This window comes from Acinonyx jubatus, chromosome B4, assembly GCF_027475565.1.
Source record: "Acinonyx jubatus isolate Ajub_Pintada_27869175 chromosome B4, VMU_Ajub_asm_v1.0, whole genome shotgun sequence".
NCBI lineage: Eukaryota > Metazoa > Chordata > Mammalia > Carnivora > Felidae > Acinonyx > Acinonyx jubatus.
The window spans coordinates 80,642,068-80,669,685 of NC_069387.1; the positions used below are offsets into that span (position 1 = coordinate 80,642,068).

General features: G+C 53.8%; 2 protein-coding genes across 6 annotated transcripts; one reads left to right on the forward strand and one right to left on the reverse strand.

Moving 5' to 3' along the window:
- The first annotated feature begins 942 nt into the window (after positions 1–942).
- Positions 943–3,704, forward strand: TMT1B (thiol methyltransferase 1B). The gene is made up of 2 exons (XM_015085116.3): positions 943–1,718; positions 2,811–3,704. Exons 1-2 carry the CDS (start codon positions 1,221–1,223, stop codon positions 3,045–3,047), a joined length of 735 nt encoding a protein of 244 aa, XP_014940602.1. The 5' UTR covers positions 943–1,220; the 3' UTR covers positions 3,048–3,704.
- On the reverse strand, positions 3,665–23,554 carry ITGA7 (integrin subunit alpha 7). Of its 5 annotated transcripts, XM_027071542.2 has the most exons (27): positions 23,172–23,554; positions 18,789–18,916; positions 18,608–18,687; positions 17,196–17,451; positions 16,584–16,715; positions 16,170–16,289; positions 15,114–15,321; positions 14,792–14,985; positions 14,340–14,428; positions 14,083–14,210; positions 13,878–13,973; positions 13,660–13,721; positions 13,346–13,515; positions 12,772–12,921; positions 11,994–12,109; positions 11,238–11,430; positions 11,075–11,155; positions 10,889–10,968; positions 10,672–10,746; positions 10,426–10,528; positions 9,713–9,889; positions 9,403–9,534; positions 6,996–7,109; positions 6,667–6,765; positions 6,453–6,578; positions 5,364–5,476; positions 4,199–4,398 (listed from the first exon to the last, which is right to left on the reverse strand). In XM_027071542.2, exons 1-27 carry the CDS (start codon positions 23,375–23,377, stop codon positions 4,338–4,340), a joined length of 3,489 nt encoding a protein of 1,162 aa, XP_026927343.1. In that variant the 5' UTR covers positions 23,378–23,554; the 3' UTR covers positions 4,199–4,337. The 5 variants fall into 5 exon arrangements, with proteins under 5 accessions (XP_026927342.1, XP_026927341.1, XP_026927345.1 ...); XM_027071541.2 differs by lacking the exon at positions 5,364–5,476 and having other exon boundaries at positions 3,665–4,398; positions 16,638–16,715; positions 23,172–23,553; XM_027071540.2 differs by lacking the exon at positions 5,364–5,476 and having other exon boundaries at positions 3,665–4,398; positions 23,172–23,553.
- Between the last annotated feature and the right edge of the window lie 4,064 nt (positions 23,555–27,618).

The window sequence follows — 27,618 nt, forward strand, 5'->3', positions numbered from 1 at the left end:
CTCAGTCCTCCTCCAGAGGCCACCAATGGCCCTGGGAAATGTTCCTCATGAGATTTTAGACTATTGTCATTCCCTCTTGTATAATTCTGAGCTATACAAAATTTCCTTTGGCCTCTGTGCAATTGGTGTGCAGTCCTTAGGACTGTCTGGGGGAGCTTCCCCCAAGACTCTGAGGGAGGCTTGGGCCAAAAGAAAAGCCACCATCTAATAATTTGGGGACTTTCTGCTAAGATGACTATGACCCCAAAATCTGGGCTCTGAGACTCCCTTGCCTTAGTGGCAGCCTAGTACCGAAGCCTCAGGGGGTACCGTCCTAGGCTGTAAGGACAGCTAGCATCACCTGCTTCCCATCTCCCCCCACTCTCCTTAGATCACACGAATGTGGAAATAGGAGGAGACCTTGGAAACTGTGTAAGGCCCACCCAATCTCTCTCCATCTCCCCATTTTACAGATGAGAAGTTGGAGCCCAGAAAGCAAAAAGACTTGCCCAAAGAAACAGCAAGTTGTAATGGCAGAACTAATTCTGGGACCTACACTTCCCGACTCTTCTTCTCCACTCTTTTTCTCCCTTCTTTTCTTCTATTGCTGAGGCACTGCAGCCTTGAATGTGATAACAAACACCAGTCAGTTGAGAAAATGCCTTCCTTTTGGCCTGCAACCTCCCTCCTTCTTCTGACCAATCAGGCCTTACCCTGAATACTCTGTGTTTGACTTCTATCTGGGGCAAAGGCATGTTACAGTTTACAGGGCCCTGGGGGTGTGCCAGGAGAATCCAACCAGCGTTTCCAGCTTGCATAACCTGTGCACGTCCCAGGGACGGAATGAGGCCAGCACATGCCCATGAGTCAGCTCTGTCCCAGCACTTGGCCCCCATGAAGCTGTGACCTGAGACATATCTGTCTCCGCCTTTCCCACTCCTCTCTGAAATGATCAGCACTTTCTGCCTTCAACTGACAGAGCACCCCGGAACTCAGGACACTAGCACCACCTGTGCCTCTACCCCCCATAAAACTTGTTGAAGAGCCTGTAGGGCTAAAAGAGCTGAGCCCTCCAGAGGTATTCCATACACCCTCCCCCATCCTGGCAAAGAAAAAATTGACAATGAGGACACAGGGAACAAAGTCCTGTCACAGGAGGAAGAGAGACTCGTGTCTGCAGTGACTGCAAAGAGAGAAAAGGCCAACGCCCCAGCGGAAGCGCCACTCAGAGTCAGTCTGTCATGGATGTCCTGGTCCGACTCCTGCAGCTGCTGGTGCTGCTCCTGACCCTGCCCCTGCACCTGATGGCCTTGCTGGGCTGCTGGCAGCCCCTGTGCAAAAGCTACTTCCCCTACCTAATGGCGGCACTGACTGCCAAGAGCAACCAAAAGATGGAGAATAAGAAACGGGAGCTCTTTGGCCAGATAAAGAGGCTTACGGGAGGCTCCGGGAAGGTGGCCTTGCTGGAGCTGGGCTGCGGCACTGGTGCCAACTTCCAGTTCTACCCAGCTGGCTGCCGGATCACCTGCCTGGACCCAAACCCCCACATGGAGAAGTTGCTGACAAAGAGCATGGCTGAGAACAGGCATCTCCAATATGAACAGTTTGTGGTGGCTTCCGGAGAGGACATGAAACAACTGGCCAACGGGTCCATGGACGTGGTGGTCAGCACCCTGGTGCTGTGCTCTGTGCAGAGTCCGAGGAGGGTCCTGCAGGAGGTCCAGAGAGTGCTGAGGCCGGTAAGCAGAAGGGAGAGGGAATGGGCAGGGGGCAGGCAAAGGCAGCAGTGGCCGCTCCAGAAAGGAGAATGTGCTGTACTAGTGCATTAGACACCCACCCACCCCCATCTGCTGGTGAAGAGCAAATAGGACCAGGGCTTCGACGGGGCAGAATAGGATGCTGTGGAAGCACGCAGGAGAGCCACCTTACGCGGCAGTTGTTTGGGAGGTAGGGGAAGATGGGAGGAGGGGAGAAGGACACCTAAGGAAGTGAGGTTTTACATTGAGATCTGAGAGATTAAGCAGGTTGTGAAGGAGTGGGGAAAATAAAAGAGTGTTCTAGATAGAGATATTAGGGGAAATAGAATCTATAAGATTTTGAACTGAGCGTGGAAAGGAGTTTAGGATGGTTTCCAGGTTTCTGGCATGAGTGACTGGTGGAGGGAGGGAGGCTAGAGGGAAGTGTCATTTGCTGAAATGGGAGAAACCTATTTGGGGCTTGTTAGGCCTGAGATGCCACTGAGACAGCCTGGAGGAAAAGTCACAGAGGCGGTTAGAAGTCCAGATCTGGAAGTCAGAAAAAGGTGTAGCCTGAAGATAGTGATCTGGAAGTCACCAGCTTGTAGCTGGTAAATTCAGAGCACAGGGGTACATGAGATCACTCAGAGAGGGTTCAGCAAGGAGACAAGAGCTGAAGGAACCCCAGTGTTAGAAGTCAGGCGCAAGGTTTCCCTGGGATGTTGGCCAAAGGAAGAGGTTGGGTGTACGCATCTGAATTTTGGAAGTGAGCATCTCTGTACACAGTGAGATCTCTGCTCTACTCTCTCCATCTCACCATCTATCTGCCCTTGGCTAGGTTGTTCCTCTGGCCATCTTTTAAAGATCTCTCACCAGTCATCCCCACTGGGAGGTTCCTTACATGCACTTTTGAGTGGGAGGGTGGGAGCCAAAGTCTGCAGAAAAAGTCAGGAGCAGAACAATTCCCCTCATAAACTTGCAGACCAGCAACCCCTGCTTCACCAAGAGGCTTGACCAGGTTTGGTCAGCAGGGTAGGGGTGAAGTGAGAGGAAGGGTGCGGAATGGAGCAAGTAACACTAACTCTTCTCTCCCAGGGAGGAGTGTTCTTCTTCTGGGAGCATGTGGCTGAGCCCCGTGGCAGCTGGGCCTTACTGTGGCAGCAAGTTTTAGAGCCTACTTGGAAACACATTGGGGATGGCTGCTGCCTCACCAGAGAGACCTGGAAGGATCTGGAGAGTGCCCAGTTCTCTGAACTCCAAATGGAACAACAACCCCCTCCCTTCAAGTGGTTACCTGTTGGGCCCCACATCATGGGAAAGGCTATAAAATAACCCTTCCCCAAGCCCTGCCTCCAGCCAGAGCAATCCCACCTACCTGCTAAGTCTGTCTTCCCCTGAGAGAAATCTAGGCAAAGAAGTCATTCCCCCCACCACCCCCTCTTCCTCCTTCCCTCCACCTCTGCCAGGAGTCTAACTTCAATTCTTCCTTCCAAAGTGAAAAAGCTCTGGGGCGCCAGCCTGGCTCAGTCAATAGAGCACATGACTTTTAATCTCAAGGTCATAAGTTCAAGCCCCACACTGGGAGTGAAATCTACTTTCAAAAAAAATGAACAAAGTGAAAGAACTCCATTCCCACCCTGACCACAGGGAGGAAAGTGATATTCTCTCCTTTCCTAGACTGGGTCTCCCAATTTTTGCCCACCCACTCCTAGGGCAGTTCCCTGTCCCTTTCCTTTGTTCCCACAGTAGAGCTCCCCCTCCTCTCTGTCTGAAGCACGTACCTCCAGGGACTGGTCACAAAAGTCATGATACATGCACCCCGCCGGCCCCCCAACCCTCCCTCCCACTACCAGCTTTGTCTGGAGCTGGAGTGGGGGGTGCATAGAGAAGCAATCTTACCCTGGAGATCCTGGACAAGGGGGAGCAGGACTCAGCAAAGAAGTCAGAGGTTTTGTCCTCAAATATTGTTTAATAAATAGATAAAATCCACTAGATTGATGCAGCAAACTAAGGTCAGAGGAGAGGGGGAACTAGGGAGAGAAGAACCCCTGAGTCGGCAACACAACCTCCTCTCCAACCCTCTGGGTTTAAGGCACTTTCAGGGGGACAGGTCCTTGGGGTCCTATTAAACAAGGTGAATAGGAGAAGGAGGGATTAGGGTCCCCTCTCCCACTTTTGCATCAGGACCTCACTGCCCTTCTCCCCCGACCCCCACAACCCCATTCTTGATCTGCCCTCATCTCACAGTGTTCTAAGGGGAAGTGTGTTCTAAGGGGAAGTTTTGGGAGGTGCTCCTTGTAGGGGGTGAGGGGAGACATCTACGCCCCTGAGGAAACAGATCCTGTCACAACCTGATGGGACTCCAGCAACCCACTCTACCCTCTTCATCCCAAGGAGCCATATCTGGGGAAAGGGTGGAGGGGACCCACAGGCCAGGCTGGGACGGAAGCAGCTAGGCGGTGCCTGACACGGGATGCCCCTCTGAGCCTGGCTCAGGGTGCCCATCCGCAGCCAGGATGGGGTGTGCATCGGGGCCCTCCCGCCGGGGGCTGCCCCAGTTGTTCCTCAGGATGGTGCCCGTCTTCTCCTCTTTGAACTGCTGTCGGTCTTCCCGCGGGATCTTCACCGCGTGGTACTGGGGCACGGTGGCCTCGGGGTACCGTGCCCGCTTGAAGAATCCCATCTGTAAGGACACCAGGCCCAATGTGAGGAGTGTGCAGGGCTGAGGTCCCTGGAGCAGATATCAGCACAGCACAGAGCCTTGCCTCCACCATCACTGGGACAGAAAGTACCAACTACGGCTGAAAGGGGTTGCGTTGGACAGCATCCAGTGCAGTGCGCGGCCCCTGCAGGTGCCACAGTCAATGCGGGGTCCCCAGGTCCTCACTCACAGAAAGAGAAAGACCAGGAGGGGCCAAGGGTGCAGGACCAAGGACATATCCCTTGGCTCCTGGAAGAGGGAGTTGAAGATGGAACGTCAGGACCGCTGACCCCACCCAAACTTTTTAAGAGACCCAATAGCATGCCCCAGGACATAAACGAGATCTGAGGCAAAACATCGCTCCCTAGACCCCTGCATACTTGGAATGACTTCTCTCGAGCCTCAGATGCACACAGCCCGAGTACTCAAATGGCATCTTCCTCAGGGCAGGGCCCTCTCATCCATGAATATGGTGGCCTAGCCCCTTCCTACATCGTGAACATGCTGGCCCTTACACATGAAAGTGGAAATGTGTCCCTTGCACACTCACACTCAGGACTGCCTGAGACTCCTACATGCTCCAACTGCACGGCATATCCTTGCATGTTTGTCTCTGCACGCCCATGCCCACAGAAAAGCCATGCACGAACCTTCCTGCACTCCCACATGCTCATACGCTGGGAGCCCACCCACCCCTCTGCGCATGCCTCAGGCTATGTATACTCACCCTTATAATCTCACCCTTATGATAACCGCCCACCCCAGTTCCTAGAACTCACACCACCCTCATGCAATCTGAGTTCTTCACCCTGCACATTCTTGGTCCCCTGAATGCCGGGGGCTCTACTCACAGTTACACACACATACACACACACACACACACACACGTGCACACACACACACACACACACACGCGCACACGCACACACATGCACACACACAATTACCCCGCAGTCCCTGGGCCCCCAGCTTCCATGGCCGAGGGCTGCACAGCCAGACGGGCCCGGTGATAGTTGGTGGGAAAAGACGAGCTCTGGCTGCTCCGATGGAAGAAGCCACACTGGGATGTCAAGGGGGGGAAGGGAGCAAAAGAGGTGGAGGATGGGAAGACTCAAGAAGGATGGAGGCCCTTATCTCTGCTCTGTCCCCCTCCCATGAAAGCAGGGAGCAGGGAGTCTGGTGCCAGTTTCATGAAGGTATCCATCTCCCCTAAGACTGGCCAGGCTCCCAACAGTTTGGATGCTAATCCAGAGGCCTGGTCCACTGATGACTCACATTTGCCCAACAGTGTGCTTGGTCAGCAACTGGTCCAGGGAAGACTAGGGTCAGTCCCCCATGGGGCCCCAAGAACATGCATGGTTCCCCAGAGCCCCATTGTGGCATGTGGTTCAGGGTATGACCACTGATGGTGGATGTGATTCCGTGTACTGACATGTGCATGTGCATGCTTTTACACGGAACCCCAGACACAAATGTGATTCCATCTATACTATGTACGAAGACAGTTCCAGGTACAGCCTGGTATGTAGAGGCTCCGAGCTCAGTCCTGGAGGTAGTCCCTGGAGGTAAGTGTCACCTGCTGTGCCTTCTGTGTCACAGTTCCCTTCTCGGCCTTACCTGCCAGGCTCCAGTGAGATCAGACCACACTTCCCTGCCTCTATGACTTTGCCTCCCGTGATCCCACCCACCTCATCCCCCACATCCACATCCTACAACCGCACCTTCTTCTAAGCCAACAGCTCTGGAGCTCTCTCACCTCTGAACTCCCACTGCACTGTCTTGCCTTAGCGCCTTCTGCCTTGTCCTTAACTACAAGGCTCACTTCCCCCACTAGACTGACTCTCAAATCCTTGAGGCCAAGATCTGCATCTGACTTCTCTCTGAGATGCCCAAAGCCTGAGAGAGTCCCTGGGACATACAAGTGTTGAGCGCAGGCTGGCTGAACAAATGAGAGTGTGGCTGGGAAGGAGAACCACAGCATGAAAGGCCACCTGCCTGGCAGGGAAGACCCCCGGCCCCACCCCCCTGAGCCTCACCTTCCACATGAGCAGCACCAGCAGCGCCAGCACCAGAAGCCCGGCCAGTACAGCCAGGAGGATGACCCACCAGGGGACTCCTTCTGCCACCACAGCCACAGGGTCCAGGTAAACCATCACTGGGATCTGGGGAATGAGGGGTTAAGAGAATAAGAGGTGGCACAAAGGGAAAGAAGAGCTTCCTCACCCCAACATCCCCAGGCCTGCAGCTCACCACTGTGGAGGCGTCTCTGAGCAGCAAGTTCTTGATAGAAGACTTCACAGTGATGTTCGCTCGCACAATCACTTCCAGGGACTTCACAGCTGAGTACTCCTAAGGGAGCAGGAAAGGACAGCCTCCTCCTGAATGCCCCATGCCCCCCATCTCCCCTCCCCCCCCAACTCCTGAATTTGTAAATGGAAGGGTCCCCAGCCCAGAGGGTATTTCTGTCTGTCTTGGGTTAAGAGTGTGCTGTATTTCGGGAGAAGGCAGAAGCAGCGGTGAGTCCCAGACAGACTGCTGGGGAAGAAGACACCAGTCCGGCACCCCCACAGGGCTCTTACCTCCAAGAAGGTGCTGTTCCAGAGGCGGCCCCAGACGTGCAGCACAGCAGCTCGGTCAAAGCTATATAGAGGGCAGCTGAACACCACACAGTTGGCAGTGCCCCGGACACAGTCCTAGGGACAAGGACAGGCAGGGCTCTGAGCCACTTGGCCCCAGCCCTCTGAGCGTACGGAGGGCCCAACACCCTCACATATGTGGTCACACAGACACAGAGTCTGCCCAGAGCCTTCACTCCATCGCTCCATGAGCTCCCACACCTTGGACCCCCTTTTCCCCTTGTTCCTCACTCATGTCTCTCCCATTTTCCTTACCCGACCTCAAACTCACCTTCTCCAGGAAGTCTTCCCAAACTAACCCCATGGTCCAAAAGAGCAGCCTACCCCAACTCTGGTCTATCTGGCCATGAAATACATGGAGAGCAGGGAGGGGGTCTCTTACTTGACATCAGCAGCAGAGTAACTTCCCCAATGAATGCTTATGTTATATAACAATGGCTCCCTTTACTGAGCACCACTTACCTGCAAGGTACTTATTAAAGCTTCCAACTGTCCTGCAAGGTGCATATTATTATCATCCCCATTTTCCAAACTAGGGAATTAAAGTTCAAAGAGGCCAGGTGCAGGACTCCTGGCTGGCTCAGTCAGTGGAGCATGCAACTCTTGATCTCGGGGTCATGAGTTCAAGCCCCATTTTGGGTATAGAAATTACTTTTTAAAAAAAAGAGGGGGGTACCTGCGTGGCTCAGTCCATGGAGCATGCAACTCTTGATCTCAGGGTTGTGGGTTTGAGCCTCACACTGAGCTTGGATATTACTTAAAAATAAAATGTTGGGGCGCCTGGGTGGCTCAGTCGGTTCAGCGACCGACTTCAGCTCAGGTCATGATCTCATGGTTTGTGAGTTTAAGCCCCGCATCGGGCTCTGTGCTGACAGCTCAGAGCCCGGAGCCTGCTTCTGATTCTGTGTCTCCCTCTCTCTCTGCCTTTCCCCCACTCATGCTCTGTCTCTCTCTGTCTCAGAAAGAAATAAACATTTAAATAATAATAATAAAAATAAAATCTTAAAAAAAAAAAAAAAGGCCTGGTGACCTGCCTCAAGTTGCACAGCTAGCAAAGCTGGTAAGTGGTGGAACAGATATTTGAACCCAGGTCAATGGTGGGCAAAGCCACATGCCTACACTAAGCCCAAACCCACAGAAGGAGGAGGAGGCTGTCCCAGGAGCTGCTGTGGGACAGGGGACTTAAGCCCTGCTCCTTCCAGGTCAGACCTAAGTTCACTTGGCCCAATCCCACCTGATGATCCAATTGCCTAAAATTTGTGTTATAGTCACACTTCATGTACAGGAGAATGGCTTTGAAAGCATTCGAATTCTTTGCATGGTCTTTTATTTTGCCACTTTTGAGCAATTCAAGAATCCTTGATCGGTTTGTTTAAAAGCAATTTTAAAGTCTTTAAGTTTATTTCTTTATTTTGAGAAAGGGTGCGGGGAGAGAGAGACAGAGAGAGAGAATAGGGGAGAGGCAGAGAAAGAGAAAGAGAGAATCCCAAGCAGGCCTGATGTGGGGTTCAAACCCGTGAACCGTAAGATCATGACCTGAGCCGAAATCAATGACACTTAATCAACTGAGCCTCCCAGGCGCCCCCCTCTAAAAGCAATCTTCAGCAAAAGAATAGATTTCAAGTTCTTATTAAAAAGGGAGGCCTTTCAAGGGAAATTAGTCATGTAGAAAAAGCAGGACAACACACGTAACAGGGAGTCTGCTGTTTTTCAAGTTCGGACTACCCGCACGTGCCTTCATCTTGCCTCCTGCCATGCTCCTGCTATGCTCTAGTGGAGCAGGGAGGCTGAGGACCCCCACAAGAAACAGGTGCTCTGGTGGAGCTCCCTCCCAGACAGATGACACCAGAGCTGGCCCAACTGTTTAAGATCCCCCTGCAAACTGTCTCTTTGACTCCTTCTACTGCCCACTCCTCCATAGCTGGGATTCACCTCCTTGCAACCAGGCCATAGTCTGCCCCCACCACCACCCCCCTAGTCCGCCCCTCCACACTCTCACTGCCAGCACCATACTACAAGGGTCGAGCACAGAGTGCGTGCTCATCGGCTCAATATATCTACTTAAAGAACCAAACTATGTAAAACAAGGAATTGATTGTGCGGCTAACTGGCTGTAGGTCAAGTGCCCTGCTCTGGACTGAGTACTTGGTGGCCATAGGGGACCTGTAATGTCAGCAGCTGTGACGTAACCTGTCTTGTCAACTCTGTCCAAGTGTCTGGCCATCACACCTTTCAACAGGCCAGCCTCTCAGACAGCCACCCCCTAAAGCTCCATGTCCCCCAGCATCCCGTCACAGCACCAACACCCCTGCCCTTCATTCCGACTGTACCATGTCTGCCCTGCCCTCACCAGGGTGATGTTTTTCTTCTTCTCGGCAGAGGACACTGGCCACCAGGATGTGCTGGGCTCTGGCTGCTCAGGATGTTCCTGCTGCTCCGGCTGTTCCAGCTCCCTCCGCCTCCTATCCCTGCTGTCCACGTCCTGGATGCAGGGAGTGGAGGCAGTGAGCATCCCTCCAAGCAGCAATCCTGAGGTGGCCTCTCCTCCCCCACTGCCTTCCTCCTGGCCCTCCCTCCGGCTTCCCAACCCCAAGACATCCCCAAAGTCTAACCACCCCCACCCTGTTTCAGTGGCCCCAACCACCCTGCCTAAGCCTCACCAGTTGGAGGATGTTGGGCCTCGGGGAACAGAGCCCCTTCTGCCCAGGCCCTTGCCCGCCCTCCAGCTCCACCCGCATGGGGTACAGCAGCCACTTTCCGTTGGCAATCTCATGGGGCCACATGATGTTGAGGAAGGCAGAGCCCAGGGTGTTAAGCGACTGGCCTTGGTTGGAGACCTGTGGGCACAAATAAATATGAAGGGAAGGAGCTTGGTTTTTGAACAGGCCCCAAATCTGCAGAGACAGAGGAGACAAGGGCTGAGGGGAAGGCCTCAGGAAGCAGAATTTCAACAAAGACTCGGGATCCTAGACCCCACCAAGCATCATTCTCTGCCCACTCCAAACCAGGAAGACCTGGAGATGTCACTGCAAGGGTGGGAGGCCCCAGTCAAGCAAGGGCAGAGTTCTAAGGAGAAACATCATCCCTCCCCCTCTGTCCCCATCCCCCAGCTAATGGCCCTGGCAGAAAAGCTTCCCTGGACCCTCATGGCCTACCCAGACCAGTAGGTGAGATGTCCATACAGACATGACCAGAAAATGGTCAACTGAGGCCCCAACACAAACACCTGCCCACAACCAAGGTCCAGGAGCAAGGGGAGGCCCTGAACTTGCTGAACCATCATGCCACCATAGGGTAGAAGAACCACAGCTCTTGGGACATGTCTCAGCCTCTCTACGTGCCAAAAAAGGAGGGGCCTTACCAGGACACTCACCGTGACCTCATACTTGACCTTGCTGCCTATATCCCGCTCAGACCGCATGGCACTCTCGCCCCGCACCACACCAGAGAAGAAGAGCTGCTGGGGAATGGCCACCCTGGCGCAGAAGGGTCAAAACGGGGGCTGAGGAAGCCTGGGGTCTGGCTGATTGGAGGGTCAGTAGGCAGAGCCCAGGCCAGGGCTCGGGAGTAGCAATGCGTCCCCCCTTCCAGCAGATATACCCATTTGGTCGGAGCTTACCCCGTGATGGACAGCGGCAGCTCAATGAAGACACGTGCTCGGGCAGAGACCGGATGAAGCTCCTGCTCACTGATCCTGGCATATGAGCAGGAGCAGGCATGGGCAGGGGGCACAGGCACCACCCCAAGGGCTCAGATGAAGACAGCAGAGCCCCACCCAGGTGGACATCAACCAAGCTGCCCCCACCCTCACCACACCCTGGCCCCACCAGGCTTACGTGGCCAACAGCAGCTCCACTTCCAGCTCTGTGGTCTCAATAGTGATCCCTGAGGTGCTAAGGATGAGGTAGAAGGTGACCTAGACCAAGAGTGGAGAAAGATTAGGGTCAGGGAAGGCTAAGGGCGGGAGAAGGGGTTTGGGCTTAGACAGGCACTCCAACAGAGATAAGGGCTGACATGCTCACCTGGGCACCTCTCTTCATGGGGTTCCCCAGCTCACACTCGACATGGGAGGCATTCTCGTTGGACAGGCAGAGCGGCTTCTCCTGCAGTGGGGAGGAAAGAAGGGGTTAGTTTGGGTTACTGGAGCCCCCAAGACCCCACCCCCACCCTGCTGCAGGTCCTCACCGCAGGGTCCAGGGCTCGGACTCCTGAGTAGTGCAGGGAGGCAGGGAGGGTGACCAGAAGCTGGGCTTCATGAGCATCATCCCCATCAGCCTGGGGCTGGGCTGGATCCGAGGGCAGGTTGGTGACCGTCAGCTCCAGGCCAATGACTGGCTGCCCACTCAGGGCAAACAGGGCTGTTGTCCCATCTGCATCCCTGGAGGTCAGATCCCATTCACTCTAAATCTGAACACCTCCCTCTGCCTCTCCCACTCCTGCCTCCTCCTCGCCCAGTGCACGCTGCCTGCTTCTACCCCCTGAGTCTCTCCTCCCACCAGCTCCCTCACATTGGCCTCCACACCAGTCCAAACCTCAGGTCTTCCCACACTCCAGAGAATCAGACTAGGAGTCAGGAGACCTCCCTTCCGGTCCAAGCTCCCTTACTTACCCACCTGGGGGAAGTGACTTAACCTCTCAAGGCCCCCGTTCTCTATCTATAAAGGGACTAATAATAATTCCTACCTCACCGGGTTGGGAAAACTAAACAGTGAGCTGTATGTAAACTTTATATTATCATATACATTCACATACATATACTATCATATATCGTGAAGGCTTGTTATTCTTCGCCAGGAGAGCCCCTATGGCCCCATCACTGATCCTCATCTTCTGAATTATCACAGATCCTCCCCAGCCTCGGCCTGGCCCTCCGGAGGGGGCTTCCTTCTCTTCCTTGAATTCTCGCCTTCCCACCCTACCTGACCCCTCACTCCTCCTCACATGGGCAGAGGTTGGAACTCCGTGTCGCTGACCCGAGCACAGAAGCGAGCATGAACCAGCTGCAGGTTGCTCTGACAGATCTTGTCTTCACCACAACCTTGTTTCAGGAAGTGGATCTAAGGAGAGATTTGAGGAGAGGGTGATTCGTAGGTGTGAGGCAGGGGATGAATGTGTCACTAAGGCATACAGTGGGGTAGAGTATCACAAGATTAAGCAACCTGGGTTCAACTCTCAGATCTGCTGCTTACTAGCTGTGTGATATTGAGCTGGTCACTGACCACCCCGTGCTGTGTCCTTTTCAGTAAAACAAGCATGTGATGATGACAAGGTAGAGGCCAGCAGGTTAAGTCCACAGCGAGGCCACATTTCCCTAGCCTCCCTTGCATGTAACTGAGTTCCAGATTTAGAACATGAAGAGAAGTGAAGAGCATCCCTTCCAGACTGGCCAGGAGGGCCATACAAGGAGCTTCATGTTCTTCCTTCCAGGTTCCTAAGGACCTTGGAGGCCACATCTGAAGATGGCAGATCCCTATGAGCCCAGGCCCCTGAATGAATGCATGGGATGGAGGATTAGTGTCCCCTCTGACTAGGAACACATGATCACGTGGGCCATTTTCCATTTGGGGGTCTACTTGTCACAGCACCTAGAGATCTGAGGAACTGCTGAGGTAGCACATAAAAGAGTTTTGAAAGCTACAAACGCATGTCACTGGGAGGGACAATGATCACTGCTTCTCCTAGCCCCTTCTCCTGAGCTAAACCAGAACCCATGGCTCACCTCTGCCCTCTGGGTGCTAGGCTGGTGGGCATTGAGGATGGGGGCCACTGGGGGCAGACCCTGGCCAGGAGCCTGTCGCCGGAGCCGTGGGGTCTGGAGACTGTAGGACAGGGTCACCACAATGGCCCGAAGCTTGTCTTTGACATTCTCCTGGGAAGAGGAAAGATGGACAAGGATACAATCTTCAGGCCCCAACCAGATCTAGGACAGATTTTGAAACCTGGCAAGAAGATTAGGGAGGTGAAGGAGAGAGGTGGAGACCAGAGCAAAGGGGAGGGAAAGTGACTGGGATGGAAAAGGGAGGAGCCCAGGATCTAGGGCTTTGAGGACCATGTGTGACAGGGGAACCTGCCATCTCCATCTCCAGGGAGGACAGAACTTGTACTCTGGACATAGAAGGCGGAAGACACAAGAAGGCAGCTGGCGAGGAAAAGGTCAGCCTATAAGGGAGGCTTCCCAAAAGTGGAGATCAGAAAATGAGGTGTAAGCATGTTTGGGAAGAAGCTAAGAGGAGTCAACAAAAAGAGACCATGCAATGACAATGACTCTCAGAGGTCAAGGGGTCAGTGTCCACCTGTAGCTGGAACATGGTGTCTCCACAGACTCGGTCATGCTGGTGCTTCAGCCACACGGTGCCTGAGGCCTGGTGCTTGGGGTCATCTGGGCCACGGCTCAGGAAGGTCACACGGGGGACCTGGCCCCGGAGCCTTCGGTCTGTGTCCCCATCTAACACATAATCCAGGGCTATGGCGTGTGGGGAGAGGAGGGAGCCAGTGAGCTGGAGAACTGCTCTAATCTGACCCTTTCTCTGAGATGCCTTTCTCTCCACCTCAGAGTGACCCACCCTGAAACCCAAAGGGTGGAAAATGGGAGGGGAACCTCACTCACCCACAATAGGGCTGTAGCTGCTGGGGGTTGCAATGTAGCTGAAACAGACCCGCAAGTCCACACTGTGGGGGCAAGGGTAGCTCCTGAGCCAGGCAAGACCAATGGGCCAACACCTCACTCCTGTCGCAGCCCCAGTCCCCAGCCCCACACTGGGCAGAGGAAGAAAAGGGGAAAATGGACCCTGAATTTTCCCTGCCTCCCCTCGGATCCCACCTCACCAGACTGAGTGGCCAGCAGCACAGTTAGGCTGTTCTAGATCAATGGCTCGGGGAGCAATGAAGACCTCATGCGACACATGAAGGACGGGTCTGGCCCTGTGGAATGAGGAGTGGAGAGCACAAGAAACATGAGACTATGAGGCAGGGAAAGAGAAGAGCTGGCCTTAAGGAGGGAGAGGCAAAGGCAGAGGAGGGGGCTGATCACCTGAAGAGCACAGCAGTGTCAGCCAAGGAGCCAACCAGTAGGTCTGGGTAATGATTCCCATCCACATCCAGGCCACCGGACAGGGAGTAGCCAAAGCTCTTCATGCCCACGGCCTCACCCTCCAGCACCTGCAGGACCAGACCATCAGCTCCCCACCAGCATCATCCCCAGCCTGCCCCCTGCCCTCTGCTGTTGTGCCCCCTTTATTTCCCCCACACCCATTACCTCCACACCTCATCCCAACGACCCCCTCTTACCTGGGAAGGTTTGATGACAACCCCCAGGCTGCTCCCATGGTAGATAAAGACTTTCCCATCCCCATCAAAGGGAGCCCCCACAGCGATATCTGTGGGTATGGGAGAAAGGTAATCAGACTGGGGCGGGGCAGGAAGATGGGGTCCAGGCCCCAACTTTCCCTCAATCACTCAGTTCCATATAATATGCTTTCTATTTTATTGAGAGGCTACTAAGTCCCAGGCACCTTACACACATCATCTTTAAGCCTCTTAGCTACTCTCTGCAGATATGACTATCAGAAAGGTTACTTGCCCAATGTCCCAAAGCTGGTAAAATGATAAAGCTCAGATGTGAGCCCAGGTTGTTTCTCTCTCAGAGCCCTCAGAAGGCCTCCCCCTTGACCTCTGAGGCACTTCCCCATCCCTGCTCCTGCCCCCTCCCACCCCTGAGGCTTTCCAGTTCCCAATCACACCTGCAAAGCCATCTTGGTTGAGGTCCCCCAAGACAGCCAGGCTGATCCCGAACATGGAGTCAGGAGAGCCACAGAGCCGGAGAGGGGAGACCCCAGCCCAGTGACCCCCCTGGTTCATGTACACATACACGGCACCCCCCAGCTCTTCTTGGCGCTCAAAGAAGTAGGGGGCACCCACTACCAGGTCTGCCCAGCTATGGAGAGAGGGAAATAGTCAGTGTGGCTCCCTCCCCAGCCAGGGGAGTCAGACAGATGCCAGAGGCCCCTGAGACCTCCTAGACCCAGCCTCCCCCAGGCTGCACTCCCCTGTGCCCACTCTTACCCATCATTATTGAGATCGGCCACAGCCAGTGAGTAGCCAAAGCCGGAGGTCAGGCGCTCCCCAGACAGCATAACTTCAGGCACCAGGCGACTGGCACTGTCTTTGCGCAGAATGACCACAGCACCCTTGTGGTTGGCACGGGGGGCCCCTGCCACAAAGCTCAGCTCTTCTGCACGCACCAGACCCTTCCCCGAGTCGATGGAGAAACCTGGGTGGGGCGGCTTACCAGTGAGCACTCCCCAAAGGATTTAGGAGCCAGGGTGTGTCCAAGCTCCCCCCACTTTGCCCCCTCCTCACAGATCCGGAGCCAAAAGGTAGAGGTGCCCTCCAAGTTATCAGCACCACAGCCGGACTGCTCTACCTCCCCCTCCAGAGCCCTGGAAGCCCTCCCACACCCAGAGGCTGGAGTTTGGCACAAGAAGTGTGATGAGATCAGCCTTGGGGACTGGGGAGGAAAGACAAAGGCAATGACTAGGAAGGCCAGCCAGCTGGGCAGGAGCTGAGCAGGGCACCACGCGTAAAGTTCCCAGGGAACGTCTCCCCTCTGCACACCCAGGTGGCCCCAGTCCCATCCAATGCACCTTCTTTGCCCCTGCTCCCAACGCACTCACAGGGAGAGGAAGTCTTCATGTGGACAGAGGGGAGCCAAAGGGGAGTGGGAAAGAACTTGGTTCACCCAAACATCTCCCAGGCCTCGTTTCCTCCCCCTCTGCAGAGGGATGCAGTTGAGACAAGGAGAGGGACTTACCAACAAGGCTAGGGCTTTCTCGGGCATGTGCCCACCGTCCACCCTTCAGAGAAAGTCCCACTAAAGCTCCACCCTCCTTCTTTCCCAGTACGGTCTCAGCCCACCTGGTTCTTCCTCCATGGAGACCCCAGGTCACATCCCCCTAGGCCATCCCCCTGGGGGCATCTTCTCAGGCCTGGTCACCGCGCCCAGCTCTTCTCTGAAATTTGGGCCCAACATGGATTTCCCTGGGTGTATGTTGGTGAGGGCAGGGCAGGAGAGGAGGGGAGGCCAGGCCAAGCCCCCAGGGCCCAGGGAAGCTTACAAACCTAAGTAGCTATTCAGGGCCAAGTCTCCGGCTGGTCCTGGGAGCCGGTCAGCGGGGTCCAAAGTTTTATACACCAGCTGGTCAGGGTCTGAGCTATCAATGTTGGTCACAAAGAGCAACCCTGCGGGGGCAGGTAGGGGGAGACACCAGGGAAGGGACATCCAGAGGAGGGGCCACAGAGTGGGGAGACAGAGTCAGACATAAAGGCAAGAAGAAGGAGGTACAAGAGGAAGAGGTGGAGAAAGAATATGAGAGAGACAAAGAGGCCAGAGAGATAAGAATCAGAAACAGAAAGACAGAGAGAGACAGGGTGAAAGCCAGAGACAAAGACACAGAAGGATGGGAGCATGGAGAGGGATGACAAGAGAGAGGAGCAGAGGGTTAGAGCAGCTCTGGGCCAGGGAGGGGTCCCTACCAAAGTAGCTGTTGGCAGGGACCGGGATGAGGCGGGGGTCCTGCTCCTTCTCACCCCCCGCCTCGTAGGGCCCGTCGTCCAGGTGCGCCAGGTCCGCCGAGCCCTGCACACAGAGCTCCACCCTGGCGGTGCCTGCAAGGACAGACCCATTAGTGCTCCGGGGCAGGGAGCTAGGAGCACCTCTCAGGCCAGATGCCAGTTAGACAGGCACACGGGGACGCCCCTGGTCTCCCGTGCAGCCCTGTCTCTACCCCTTCCCCAGCCCAAGCTTCCTGGCCCCACAGACTTGCTGTCCCACTCACCAAGTGTCAGCTCGGCCAGCAGCAACGTGCGGACACGGGGATGGGGGTGATGAGGTTGGGGAGTGAGCAGGCCCAGCCGTGCACGTGGGGGTTCATGCCAGCGTGGTGAGGAACACTCGGCCATTCAAAGGACAGGAGACGCCCCCATTTGTGTGTGTGCTGGCACGATGGGGGTGGGAGATGTGCCAGTGCCCCAGGGCTACGTGGTGGTGAATGTGTGGGCATGCTCGGCCACGTGCTGCTCCCAATCCCATTTCTGAGGTAAGAGGCCATTTTGGTTCCCTTCTCCCCTCCCCAAGGAGTGACTCACCCTTCCAGTTATAGGTTCCCGGGGCCCCAAAGAGGAGGTAGTGGCTGTCAGGGGAGAAGGCGGCAGCTGTGCCCTGCTGGCAGAACCCAAATTGTTCATGGCCTTGGGGGCGACCCTCACAGAACTTCCATTCCCCGCCATCCAATTCATCACGGACGGCCAGGTCTTGGCTTAGCACAAAGCAACGACCGATCACATCCCTGGTCTCCAGGATCTGGTCTACTCGCTGCCGTGCCTCATACCGGTGTGCACAGGTCTGTGGGAGGAAGGGATGTGGGGTCATCCACTGTGTGGGCCAATCACCCACGAGAGCCACGCAGCCTGCATGCAGACGTGTGGCAGGCACAGTTTCGTGAGCACACACACATGCACACAGACACACACATCATGTGAGCACCGCCACTCAGCTCAGTGGTAGGCAATATATACGTAACTATCCCACTTGTGCCCACTCGCTTGTCCCAGAAGGGAAGAAGCCTTGTTCCACATCTGCCCGGGCACCCGCAGGTACGACTAAGCCAGCACACAGCACTCTGCTTCTTTGACCATACCATATGTGCCTGTCCCCAGCACGCCAAGCTGGTCCTGTCTCTACACTTTGGTAAGTGCCACCACTTTGCAAAGAACTTCCTCCCCTCTCTGCTCCTGACACGTTGCTCATTCTGGAAAGGTTGCCTAAGATCTCTGCCACCTGCAGGAGTCTTTTCTGTCCTCTCTCCTTTGGACTTTCACACAGTGACCATACCCCTCACTTAACATTAACCATATTCTGCCCCACAGTGGCTTAATTGTGCATCTGCGTGTCAGTGATGATACAGAGAGAAACACGCAAAGAAAAAGAGAGAAGGAGCGTCTCCAGAACTATGTGGTAGGCTCTTTGCACCATGGACCAGGCTTTTCCTTGTCTTTATGTTTCCTCTCTTAGTAGCTAGCACAACACCTGATGCTTAAAACGTTCTCAGTAAGAGTTTGACAAATGGATGGAAGATAGATAGATAGATAGATAGATAGATAGATAGATAGATAGCTGGCTTTAAATTATAAGGACAGGGACCAGGGGTACCTGGGTGGCTCAGTCAGTTGAGCATCCAACTCTTGATCTGGGCTCAAGTCATGATCTCAGGGTCATGGGTTTGAGCCCTGAGTTGGCCTACTTAAGATTCTTTCTCTCCCTGTGCCCCTCTCCCCGGCTCACACTCACTCTCTCTCTCTCTAAAAATAAAAATAAAATAAAATAAAAATAAGGACAGAGACCATGTCTTATACCTTTTTTCTATCTCCCTGAGGTCCTAGGAATTAGGCCATCATACTACATGCCAGCCTGTGTTCTATAAACACACCTGTGCACATGCACACCATATACACACTCACACACCCCACCCTTGCATACGGTCACAAGGAGTGGTACTCACGACAATCTTGCCTCCAGGCCCCTGGCTCCGAACACTGACTCCCAACCACTGGTTCTCCTTGCTTTCTTTCTGCACATCAGCTGGAGGCAGGACACTGGGAATAAGGAGAGGGAAGAGGAGGCCAAGCCCTCTCCTCCCCTTCATGCGCTGCACCCCCTCCCCACCCCTACAGGGACCACACCTCCACGGTCGATGTCCACTCTGTAGCAGTCGGTCTCTTCCAGGCTCAGGGGACAAGCGAAGAGGCCTCCAGTGCGATTCGCCTGCTGCCCAGGCAAAGCCAGGGCCTGCGGAGCACCCACCAGCAGCCTGCACAACGGGACAGGAGCAGGAGTGAGCAGACAGAACGCTGTGCCTCCCCAGGGCTGCCCAGGCCCGACCCCTCAGAACCAAGCCGAGTGTGGAGAACTAAGGAGTAGGGCCAGAAGTCAGTTTCCCCAAGTCTGGCGAGGACAAATTAATATACTTGGCCATGCAATCATCACATTAGACACACACATACTATCTGGATGAGGGGCCACATGCACTGTAGATACACACACGTGCGCATGTGCCAAACAAAGCAGCCTGGCCAGCACTGCTAGTTTGAAAGAACCGCCTGTTCCCAGCACCTGTTCCTGACCAGGCCTTCCCTACCCACTTCCTGGCCCCATCCCCAAGCTCTACCCTCCTCCCCAAACCCAGTGCAGTTAGAACCCTCCCAGAAATGCCAAGAATGCTGAGAGCAGAAGCAACAGGAGCCCACACTGGTACCACAGGTGGCCCAGGGAGCAGCCTCAGAGGCCGAGCAAGAGGCTAGATATGGGCCTGTTCCCCGACACTTCATCCGGGGCCCACCAAAGACCCCACCCCACCCCCAGCAACCCTGCCAACCCCAGATTCCATCAGACAGCTGGCCTGGAGGTAGGGGCCAGTTTCTCCTCTGTCTCCAATCCTACCCCCATTTTCTGCCCCTGTCCTGAATCCCCTTCCCCATTGTTCCTCCTCCTCCCCACACCCATGATTTTCCCCATTCCTCTCACCCTCCCTGCCCCCACCCTGTCCTCTCTCCTACCTCCCCCTCAGACGCTTTCCCAGCTACAACTTTCTTGGCAGGACAATTTTCCATGATCACAGCCAAGGTTTTTTCCCCAGGGGAGGACTGTGCTGGGAATGAAGGCTGCCTGGGTCCCCTGGGGCTGAACCCCAGGCCAGGAGTGAAGGAAGGGGTAAGGTGAGGTGACTGGCACCCAGCTGACTACAAGGATCTCTCTTCACAGAAGGAGAGACTCAAAAGTGGAAGCAGGGAAACCTCGAGGCCTCTCTCCCACATTCTTCCTCCATTTCCCTTGCTAGGGATGAGGCCCAAAGTGGTGTCGGGCAATATTGCAGACAGGCATCTATGGGGCACTGTGCCAGTCCTGAGGGGGAGGGGAGGGCACAGAGCCACACTCCCTTCCCACAGCTCTAGTCTCTTAGCAGCTGTCATCCCGCGTCAGAGCCAGTGTCCAGAGTGAGGAGGGGGTAGGGAGTGGCAAGGAAGACAGCGTGCATTCGGCATTCATCAACAGCTATGTATTGAGAACTTAGCATCTGCCAAGCCTTGTGTCAGGCACTGGTGAGATAAGGAAGTAGTATTTCTTCAGCACCTACTATGGGCAAGGCCCTAGGCTAGATGCCAAGGATATGAGGAACGAACATTTGTCACCCTCTACCTAGGTTGCAGACATCAGGCTGGGCAAGTTACATGCATTCTCTCTTTTAAGCGTCACAGCAATCCTATATGAAGGTTCCTTTCTCGTCTTTCAGAGGAGGAAACTCACTCACATACATTAAGTAGGATGCTGGAATTCAAATCCACATCTGCCTAACTCCAAAACCCATGCCTTTTCCACCATAGCCAATGATGGGCCATCTCCAGAACACTGAGACCACTCCAGAGAAAGAACAGGAGGAAGGGGAGGGGAGGGTACCCTGCACAAAAAAGGAAATGACACGGCCAACCTTCCAACAAGTCCGCAGTACCCCCCGCCCCATCACCAAACTCAGAGATGGCCATGTCTTGGAGGACTGGGGCTATCTTACTCATCTCTGCGCTTGCCACATAGGAGGCACGTGAATGCATTTGTTGAACGCACACGTTGTGTGGACTCCCAGAGACACCCAGTGCCTCAGCTGGTCAACACATAGCTAAGAACCAGAAGAAGCTAATATCAGTGTTTAGTGTTCACATCTCCCCTAGAAGTCTAAGTGGGGAGGAGGATGGAGGGAAGAGGTCCATATGGAAGAAAGAGGCTTGTGCACATACAGACGGCTAGCCTCACTCCCGGTGGAGAACAGACCAGCCCACCCAACCTGGGAACAAGAGTTCCCACACACAGCCTCTCTAGTCCCTCCACCTCTGCCCTAGCCACACCCTTTTCTGGCTTCATCCCACAGTCCCCGGCCACCCCAGGTCTCTGGACACTGACTCCCAACCACTGGTTCTCAGCCACAGCTGTACCCATTGCAGACAAAAGCAAGAACACCTTGGCAGCTGGGGGCAGAGGGATTCCCCAGGAGCCTGGCCAAGTAGAAGCAAAGGAGTAGCCCACTACCACCACACCTCTCAATTCTGCACACACTCCAGGGCTCTGACCCAAGGCCTGCCCTCTCTGACTCTCTCAAACTGGGTGGCCCTCTGGGGGGAGGGGGGTGCTTGGCCCAAAAGTTGACTCAACTGGGGTGATCTGGCCAAGCCTTTGGATCCAGGTTTACAGTAAGGCACTAAAGCTATTCTCTAGCTCTGTGGATCATGATACAGGAATAACAGTAACAGGAATAACACTTTCACAGCATTCCCTGTGGACTTTGCGCTATTCTAAGGGTTTTATACATACTAAGAACTCTTAATCCCCACAAAAACTCTATCTGGTAGTCCTACGGTTGAACTCCACTTTACGGCTGAAAGATATAAATGAGGCTGAAACCACAGAGCCAAGAAGGTTAGACTTCAAAGTCTCATCCAGGGGCAAGACTGAAAGACATCACAATGGGTGAAGCCTTTCAATCGGTGGGTGCTGGTGAAGGCAAACCGAAACTCAAAAGCTAGGGACTGAGCAAGGTACCTGGTCTCTCACGTGCCACCAGGCAGCAGAGCACCCCTTGCTGGAACCAAAGCAGGGTTAGACAGTCAGGCTCCTCTGGGAGTGCCCCCAGTTTGGCTCTGGGAGACAGAGTCAAGGGGCCACCTTCAGAGAGGAGGGGGAAATGACAAGAGACCAAGCTATTAAAAATAACTTAGAATTTGCCTGGAAATAGCTCAGAGAGTTCAGCATGTCCTAAAAAGGCCTCCAGTCCTGGAACTCTGGCCGATGGGGGAAGAAGGGAGGGAGAGACAAGATGAGGTAGGAAGCAGATAGAAGGCTGAAGAGATGAAGTCAGTTGCTTTCTATCTCTCCCAAAGGGTGGGGGACCACTGACCATGCTCCCTGATGACAGGGATAATGGAAGAAGATTAGAGCTAGCTCCTCCTTCCCAAGCTGGGGAAGAGAAATGAGCTCCTGTCCCTACCCTCTGCCCCCAAGCAAACACTATCCAGGAGAAGACAATCCCAGTGGACAGCATTGATCCCAGTAATGGACACTTAGTGTGGCTTAGGCTCTGGCCTAGGAAAGAAAGGCCCCCTGGCAGGAGGGGGTGGGAAGCTTTCTTCCTCTTGTCTCTCTTCTTAAAATCATACATGCAGCTGGAGCCAATAGGATATGAAACATGACAGACATAGGCCCCACACATATGTGTCCATCTCCCAATGAGTCCTGAACTGAATAGGAAATAACTAGAATTGTACTCTGCCCCTCACTCCTCCCCGCCTTCCCCCACTACTGGGATTCCTAGACCTGGAAATTTCCTGAGGAGGAGGAAGGGGAGCACGAGCCTGGCCAGCATCCTTCTTGAGTCTCTGTCGCTGTCGCTGCTGCTGCTGCTGCTGCTACAACTTTTGCGGGTTCTGTTTTCTGCTCCATAATCAAACCACCTAGTACAGGCTGCCCTGTACCCTCCCAGGTCCTCTCCCAGCCTCATATTCTTGAGCCACAGAAATAAATGGCAGGTCTCTCCTGGTCTCCAGTGTCCTGCTGTCTTAATTCCATCCCATGGCAATGTTCTCACAGGAACTTATGTCTGGAGTCTAACCCTCCATCCTTCCCAGGGTGTCTTCAACCTCTCTGCCCTTTCCCTCTCCTCCTGCCCTAAGCAGAGCCAAGACGTTCAGTCCCTCTTCCTGAGGAAATTCAGCCCTCTGACGGAGGGGAGTCACAGACCCTGGGACTGGAGCCAGGATGCAAGTTGGGGGGAAAACAAAAGGAGATCGTTCCCTGCCAAGACAAGAACCTCTCTCTCCCAACTCATCCCCAAAGCAAGACCCTCGGGGTCTCAGAGCCTGAGGGTACGCCTCCAGACCGATGACAGATGAGGCAAGGTTGGAGTGTGGGGTATCTGTGGACAGCCTGAGTCGTCGTGGGGTTGGAAGACTGAGAGATGGGATGGGGGTTGGGGGAAATCTGTGGCTCGGGCACGGGGATTCTGGGCGGGTGCGGTGACTCACCAGCTCTGGGGTCGGGGCTGCAACTGCCGGTGCAGAGCCACAGAGAAGCCGAAGAGGCTACCCGGCTCGCCCTCCTTGCGCAGGGCGCCCATCACGTCCAGATTGAAGGCGACAGCCCCCGGGCAGAGCAGTCCGGCCAGCAGGGAGCCAAGAAGGTAACAAATCCCGGGGGGGCCCCGAGGACCACGGCCCGGAGTCCCGGCCATGCGGCGAACCTTGCGCGCGCTTCCCACGAGCGCAGGAAAACTCGCTCGCGCCCCAAGCTCCAGGTCTCCCACGGCGAGCCTCTGGTCTCGCGTCTCGCAGATCTTTCAGGGGTCTCGCAATCCCTCGCCTCGCCCCCCCTCTCCCGCCGCCCCGCCGCCCCGCCGCCCCGCCGCCCCAGCACCCCTCCAGGGCAACTGCAGCGGCCGCAGCCCAAGGGTAAGCCCGAGCTCCCGCCTCCGCTCCCAGGGGCGCCGCCCCGCACCCCGGCTCCGCCCTCGGCCCCGCCCCTCGCCCGCGCGGCAGGTGGAGGCTTCGCTGCGCCGCAAAGGGATGCCCAGGCTGGCGACTCCGGGTAGGAACGGGCCTGGTTCGGCGGGATCCCCACCCCAGCTTCGGCCCCGCCCCAGCCTGCGCGCTCCTGCCCTTCCCCCACTCCAGCCCAAACCCGCGAGTGGTGCGGGCGGCGCCTGGGAATGGGGGGGGGAGAGAAGTACAGATAGAAAAGGACCGAAAAAGAGAAAGGAACGTATGAGATGAGAAGTGCGTGACGCAGTCTGGGAAGAGAGATGCAGACGGAGAGATGAAAGGGGAGGGTCCTGTGTGGTCCTTTGGTGCTCCTTTCTCTCCAAGGTCAAGTAGAGCGCCTCATTGCTTTTTGAATCACGCCGCTTCCCGCCCCATGCCATCCCACCCCCCACCCCCCGCCCCAGAAACGCCCAGCAATGACAACGGCTACGCTAGCCACGACGTCAGCATTCAGGGCGATTGAGGAAAAGATAGAGGAAAGAGGAGAGAGAGAAACTCAGCAGGTCTGGAGAGGAGAGCAAAAGAAGCAGGTAGAAAGAAAACAGAAAGAGAAAAGAGATGGAGAAAGAAGGGCAAGAGTTTGATTAATAAAGGGGGGGGGGGGGCGCTTGGCTGGCTCTGTCCATAGAGCATGAGACTCTTGATCTCCCAGTCTGAGTTGGAGCCCCACCTTGGGCAGAAAGATTACAAGAGAGAAAGAAAGAGAGAGAGAAGAAAGAGAAGAAAGGAAGAAAGGGAGAGAGAGAGAAGGAGGAAGGAAGGAAGGAAGGAAGGAAGGAAGGAAGGAAGGAAGGAAGGAAGGAAGGAAGGAAGGAAGGAAGGAAATAAAAACACCCACAAGGAATGGAATGGAGAAAAGAAAATTACTGAGGCTGATACAAGAAGAGGAAGTTAAGCAGCAAAAAGGGAGTGGGGGGTCAAAGAAGGGCAAAGATGAAAAAGATTGGATCCAAGAGGGAGAGGGATGGAAAGGATGTCTTCATTGGAGAGGGCAGAGTTCCAGACTGGTCCAGGCAGGATCAGGGTGGGGCTTTGCAAGGATCTCCACAGGGAACTGCAAGCCTGTCCCTTTTCCTCTCCCTTTCCCCCAGGCTGAGACAGAAGCAAAGCGAGGAGGACATTTTCCAACCCTCTGCTATTTATAACTCCAATCCAGAAACGGAGCCAGGAGGAGAGATAGGAAATAATTTGGGACAACTGGAACCTAGCTTGTTCCCACCTCCCTTCTCATTGGGTGTTGGTCTTTTGTATATCCACCTGTCCATCTTTCCCTTGTCTCTCTATGTTGTTTTGTCTCATCTCAAACTCTTTTTGTCCCTCTTCTTGTCTCTGTCACTTGGAACCCTTCTTCGACAATTTTTCAATATCTATATGTTGTCTCTGCCCCTCAAACTCTATCACACTCTTGAGATTTTCTCTTCTCAGGGGCGCCTGGGTGGCTCAGTGGGTTAAGCGTTCAACTTAGGCTCAGGTCATGACCTCACAGTTTGTGGGTTCCAGCCCCTTCAACTCCCCTTCGGCCTCTGTGCTGACAGCTCAGAGCCTGGAGCCTGCTTTGGATTCTGTGTCTCCCTCTCTCTCTACCCCTCCCCTGTTCCCTCTCTGTCTCTCAAAAGTGAATACACTTTTTAAAATATGTATTTAAAAAAAAGATTTTCTCTTTTCATGGAGCACCTGGCTGGCCCAGTCTGTAGAGCATTTGACTCTTGATCTCAGGGTTGTAAGTTCGAGCCCCACGTTGGGTGGAGAAATTACTTAAAAATGAAATCTTTGGGGGGGAAAAGATTTTCTCTTCTTCCCTTTCTTAAAAGCCCCAATGCGTCCTACCTAATTTTTCCCCATGCTCCCTTTGTCTCCCTTACTTCTTTGTCCAAGATTATACTTTTAAAAAACAAACAAAAAGGTAGGCTTTCACTCTGCTGGCCCTGAGACAGTCCTCGCCCTGGGTAAGTTACCATACATTTGAAGGTTTGGTCCTCTGTTTTTGCAACACTACACTTGTGGACATCCCTTCCAGGGGACTAGCACTATAAATAAGTACTATCAAGGAAATACATGTGCTGCCAGCAAGTTGGCACCAGGATCCTACTTTTATTATCCCCAAGATTTGCCCTCTCCATCCCTTTTCTATCTCAGAGCCCCAGACAGTAGAGCTGATATGTGACTGCAGAGTAGTAAAATCAGGATCGAACCCAGGACTCCTGACTCTGAGCCCGGATCTCCAACAGGAGTCAGAAAGCCTTTAGAGCCCCAGGTGCCTTCCTCTCTGCACCTGCAGCTTCTGCCTCCCTTCATCTCCACCCCACTGGCTCCTGCTAAATCCAAGGTTGAAATCGAATGCCAAGAATCTGCTTCTGACCTCCTCTGCCCAAATATTTGAGAAGTCATCTCACCCGCCACAGGAGGAAGGAGCAGGAAAAAGAGAGAGAGAGAGAGGCTGCCCAAAATTAGCCTGGCTATAAATAGTGGGGCAAGGGAGGGCAGTTGAAAATGTAAGAGCCCTAAACCAGCATAGTAAATTTAGACATGTAGATTTTCCCTAAACCTCCTTTAGGAGGACCAGGGGCGCCTGGGTGGCTCAGTCGGGGTTAAGCGTCTGGCTTCAGCTCAGGTCATGATCTCCCTATCCGTGAGTTTGAACCCCGCATGGGGCTCTGTGCTGACAGCTCAGATCCTGGAGCCTTCTTCGGATTCTGTGCCTCCCTCTCTGTCTGCCCCTCCCCCACTCACACTTTGTCACCCTCTTGTCTGAAAAATGAAGAAACCTTAAAAAAAATTGGTTTTAAAAAGAAAAGGAGTGAGACCAGATTGTTGGAGTGAGGCACAATATCATAGGAAAAGGGGGGAATGAAGAAGCAAGAGGGATCTGAAAAATAAAGGAAGCTCAACGTGTAAATAAATAATCTGCCAGAGAACTTCTTGTATTTGAGTGAAGAGTTTGGAAATTCATTAAATTAAAACTATAAAGATGAAGAACAGGTTAGTGATTGCCAGGGGACAGGGATGGGAGGAGATAAATATAAAAAGATAGCACCTTATACCTGAAACTAATATAACATGTATGTTAATTATACTTTAAAAATAAATAAATAGGGCGCCTGGGTGGCTCAGTCGGTTTAAGCGTCCATCTTCAGCTCAGGTCATGATTTCACAGTTTGTGAGTTCGAGCCCCATATTGGGCTCTCTACTATCAGTGTAGAGCCCACTTCAGATCCTCTATCCCCTCTCACTCTCTACCCCTACCCCACTCTCGTGCACTCTCTCTCTCTCAAAAATAAATAAACATTTATAAATAAGTAAATAAATACCAAATACCAAAAAAAAAAAAAAATATATATATATATATATATATATATATATATATATATATATATGGCATGGGAGGTTCCATTGTGGTGATGAAGAAATCTGTATCTTGATTTTGGTGGTAGTTACTCAGATCGATACACGGGATAAAATTGCACGGAACTACACACACATGTACACACTTACACACACATGAATACATGTGGGGCACTGATAAAAACTGAATAAAGCCTGTAAGCTAGTTAACGGTATACCTATGTCAGCTTCTTGGTTTTGATATTGTGCTACAGTTATATGAGATGTCACCACCGAGGAAAGCTGGGTGAAGGGTACACAGGACTTCATGTACTATTTTTGCAACTTCCTCTGCGTCTATAACTATTTCAAAATAATTTTAAAAATTGATAAATGTCCAAGCCCAGCAAAGCTTTCAGCCTTTATCTGAGTGGAAGCTGAGACTTTCTCCAGCCCCACCTCCATGTAGGATCCGTTTTTCAGCTTCCCCAGACTAGACATTTCCTAACCACTGCCTCTAGCCTACAAGCAAACACTTCTAGAACACGCTGCAGGGTTAACTTCCCTCCACCTCATCTGGCAGCAGAGGCTTGGAGCATACATCCCAGGGTCA

Bases quoted from the DNA above. Each gene is read 5' to 3' on its own strand.
- TMT1B (XM_015085116.3), top strand. From the start codon at position 1,221: ATGGATGTCCTGGTCCGACTCCTGCAGCTGCTGGTGCTGCTCCTGACC. The intron at 1,719-2,810 runs GTAAGCAGAAGG...CTTCTCTCCCAG, and splicing joins TCCAGAGAGTGCTGAGGCCG to GGAGGAGTGTTCTTCTTCTG.
- ITGA7 (XM_027071540.2), bottom strand. From the start codon at position 23,377: ATGGCCGGGACTCCGGGCCGTGGTCCTCGGGGCCCCCCCGGGATTTGT. The intron at 16,716-17,195 runs GTGAGTCACTCC...CTGTCCTTGCAG, and splicing joins GGGAACCTATAACTGGAAGG to GCACCGCCAGGGTGGAGCTC. The intron at 10,747-10,888 runs GTAAGCCTGGTG...CTCATATGCCAG, and splicing joins GTGGAGCTGCTGTTGGCCAC to GATCAGTGAGCAGGAGCTTC.